General features: G+C 36.7%; 1 protein-coding gene across 1 annotated transcript; it reads right to left on the bottom strand.

Annotated features, from left to right (window-relative positions):
* Positions 1 to 1797: 1797 nt before the first annotated feature.
* On the bottom strand, positions 1798 to 3631 carry LOC121814880. Its single transcript, XM_042222899.1, has 3 exons — positions 3244 to 3631; positions 2427 to 2908; positions 1798 to 2307 (listed from the first exon to the last, which is right to left on the bottom strand). The coding sequence occupies exons 1-3, from the start codon at positions 3449 to 3451 to the stop codon at positions 2038 to 2040; spliced, it is 960 nt and encodes a 319-aa protein (XP_042078833.1). The 5' UTR covers positions 3452 to 3631; the 3' UTR covers positions 1798 to 2037.
* Positions 3632 to 3641: the final 10 nt, after the last annotated feature.

Genomic DNA, 3641 nt, shown 5'->3' with positions numbered 1-3641 from the left:
TTCATGAACAGACCCATAAACAATATTAATGTGCCTGTTTGATTGCAGACATCGGGCTCATCAGGGGCTGACAGGTGTTTGTTTTATCTCTGAGTGAATTTGCTGCCCTGGAGTTGTCGGTGTAACAGCTACTCACACTTTTACTCTAATGATTTACCTCCAGGCTGAATGGATGTATGTGTCACATAAACACTCTGCTGGAATTTGTTGATACTGCTCGAAGTTTGTTTTTGCAGTCAATATGTAAAATTCTCCAGTGTTGATAAGTCATTGTTAAATAAATGTGGTGTCAGCAAAAATCAGACAAAGGTGATGACAGGCTGATAATAAGCTTGAAAATTAACCAATTAAATGCAAAAGACGGAGTGGTTTAATTTTGCGGTGTAATTATAACTCATTAGTAGTGATGGGATCTCCGGCTCTTTTTAGAGATCCGGCTCTTTCGGCTCCCAACTGGCTCTTCAGGTTGTTTTGCTGCTTTAATTAATTAATTAATTATTAACAATAATATAAAATTTTGCACAAAAGGAATTACTAATGTAAAAAAAAAACATGGTTTTATTTATATATGTTTATATATAAATATATACGGTGGCCCCTAGAGACAAAGCACGTATACAAACTCCAAAACACATTTCCAGCGTTAACTGAACTTCCAAAACAGCTACCTAGATCACTTAAATTACACAATTGAAAGCCTATGTGTATTATTTGTGTATTTATACACAGGGATAAACGAGGGGCTGCTGTATTATTAATAGTAGAGTCTGGGACATCTAATTGATTAACATCAACATTGATTATTATGCACTATTATTTTTGTTCAAGGAGAGCCAAAAATATAAAACTCTCTCTCAGCTTGTTTGTTGCCAAAAATGGCCACTTTTTGTGTATGTTCACAAAATGCTATAAAATGTATATTTCTTAAAACATTTATCTACTTTTCCGACGTGACTCTTTAAAATAGCACCAGTCCTTTTCATCAAAATCAAAATTGTATCTAAATTTTTTACTCTTTATAGCCAGTTAGGTTATATATTACCTAAAGTCCTAATGTTTTCATGAAACTTCCTTTTTTCCCCCATCTGAGCATCGGGGAAAAGGCTGTCTTGCAATTGTTGAGGTCACTAGTGTGTGCCCCATTTCTTCCAGGATCACTCTCTTTATAGGTTTTAGTGGACTCCTAGTACTGCGAAGTGGTTTCATGGTACAAAGGGATTGTATTCCAAGATCTGGGAGACTGTAGAAATGAGCAGTGATGCCCTTCCTACCATCTTTCCAGAAAAATAAGTGATCTGGAAGCTGTTAGGCTGACTTACAGCAGCAGCACTTTCTGCACCTGCATAAACTCCAGGACACATTTACTAACGGTGTTTGTTGCTGTATGTGCTGCAGCTTTGAATTTTTTAATAATATATATTTTGTTAATATTTTGGCTATGGTGTCTTGTTTTGAAATGTACAAGAGTAAAAGTGTTTTTAGCAGGTGCTTCAAAGCTAAGTTTGACTGGGAAACTCAAAGCTCAATAGTCTGTATCAACAGAAATTCACTGCAGCCTATGTAATATTTCATGCGTCATAATTTATTCTACTCTATCTTGCAAATACATATTTGTGTGGCAATGTCATGCACAACACACACAACTATTAGATCCTTAAGATCAAACCCGTGTCATTCTTTTGGTCCACTGCAGTGCAGTAGTCAAAAAAAAGAATAAGTGAAGTGTCCACAAATGGCCAGGATAGAGCCCAGAGTGTTAATGTTTAAAATGTATAAAAATATTATTGATTACAATTCTTTACTGTTAATATCAACAATAAGCTTTTTATTTTGAAATTACAAGTTTAAAAAAAATGCTGTTACATTTACATTTAATGCTGTTACACTGTAATCCTTTATTATAAGTATGGACACAGAATAAAGTGAACAACATTTTGAAATAAGTTTAATTGGAATTTTGTACTACGCAAAACGCAAAACAAAAAAACAACAACATATTAAACAAACAAACAAACAGCCAGTGCCTTCATTTGTCCATTACATGTCAAACATAGCACTGACCCTTAGCCCCTGCTCATCAGCACATGCTTTCAAAAAGAGCTCCATGTCCTCTGCAAACTGAAAAACAAAGAGGAACAAGTCCCTTGCTCCAGTGTCTTCTTCCTCTGACATGTCTCTTAAGACCCTCTGCTGGTCCCCTTGATTTAAGGACAGATATTTGGGCATTGTTACATGTCCACGGAAAAGTGCCTTATTTTGGACAACCCACTGCACAGCAGGACGCAGATCTTCAACAACTGCTGGCTCCTGTGTCAGGCAAATGGGGATGAAAACATAGTTATTTCTCTGTTGCAGAACAGTTTTTTAACAGTTATTCAAATTTCACTAACCATGTAATTACACTACTGTTTAAAGTGAATACTGACCTGACTGACTTCCTGGAACTTGCGCTTTTTCAGTCTGAAAATGGGCACGTGTTGTCCTTCAAGCACAGCTTTGGCTTCCTCTCTCCAGTGTGCAAATAGCTTGCCAGAGCTACGAAGAGTAAGGCCACAGTGAGGGCATGTCATTTTCATGGACTTTCCATCAGCTGCAGTTTTATTGAACACAGAGGGTAGAGCCAATGAATGTTCTAACAAAGACTCAGAAAATGGTTCAGATACCGAAGACAAAACCTTGGGGGGGAAACGGGGCTCCTCGAAGAGTACTGCCGGAGGAATACGGGTCTCCTCGGAGAGTTCAGCGGGGAGCAGTCCTGATAATGGTGGCTGACTTGGCATTGAAGAATGCTGACAAGACAATAAATGCCTTGCCATATCCCCACGCCGTATGATTGTAATCTTACAGACAGGGCGGTGAAAGTGTCCTGTTGTCCTACAAGGCAGCCTGCACCGGCATATCATTTTATCTGTAAGAGAAAAAAAACAAACAAACAAACAGATGTAATTTAAATGTAGTTGTATAGAATGCAATCAATTTGTCTAACAATCAGATTGTACATGTTAACAAAAACATCCAAGCCAACCTCAATAATGAAAGTTAAATGGTATGGATCACAAAAGTTATGCAAGAAAAGTGTGAAAAGTAAATAAAAATATATTTTATAAAAACACTATTTTTGTTGCAGATGAATGCACTGAACTGTACAATATCAACAGCAACTTTTAAGTCAACAAAGATACTGCAGAAGTGCTTAAAAAAGTGCATATTTATAACTATAAAGTATATTTAATACAAACATACCTTTGAAAGGCAAAGCATTTTTTATATGCACACTTAGATGCTCCTCAATCTTTGCCCTGACAGTAGGGCTGAAAGTGGGGCACAGAGGGCAGTGAAAGAGTCCTCTGCAACACGTGTTGCATTCCTGCAATTCTGGCTTTAAGCCGAATTCCAGATTGATGTGTGCATCTAAAACAGAGAGAGAAACAGATAAACACCATATACACATTTAAGTTAAGGTTTTAGCAGAAATAACAATTTACAGTTGGCATGTAATAGATTTGGGAAGAAAATTCTTGAAAAAAAACACAAATATTTTACAAGACACTTTAATTTGTGAGACATGTTTCTATTGACATATAACAGTCAATTGAACAGGGGCTAACTAAAATCTGGGCAATAAAAAAGCTGTACAGAAA

This window comes from Haplochromis burtoni, unplaced genomic scaffold (assembly GCF_018398535.1).
Source record: "Haplochromis burtoni strain Fernald_Lab_line unplaced genomic scaffold, NCSU_Asbu1 Contig_97, whole genome shotgun sequence".
In the NCBI taxonomy this organism is placed as follows: domain Eukaryota; kingdom Metazoa; phylum Chordata; class Actinopteri; order Cichliformes; family Cichlidae; genus Haplochromis; species Haplochromis burtoni.
Note: the sequence above shows the minus strand (reverse complement) of the source record. Positions and strands in the feature narration are given on the sequence as shown.

Excerpts from the sequence above, each read along its gene's own strand:
- LOC121814880 (XM_042222899.1), bottom strand. The coding sequence starts at position 3,451 with ATGTGTATATGGTGTTTATCTGTTTCTCTCTCTGTTTTAGATGCACAC. Across the intron at positions 2,909-3,243 it reads AAATGCTTTGCCTTTCAAAG|ATAAAATGATATGCCGGTGC; the intron begins GTATGTTTGTAT and ends TTTCTCTTACAG. Across the intron at positions 2,308-2,426 it reads AGTTCCAGGAAGTCAGTCAG|GAGCCAGCAGTTGTTGAAGA; the intron begins GTCAGTATTCAC and ends TGCCTGACACAG.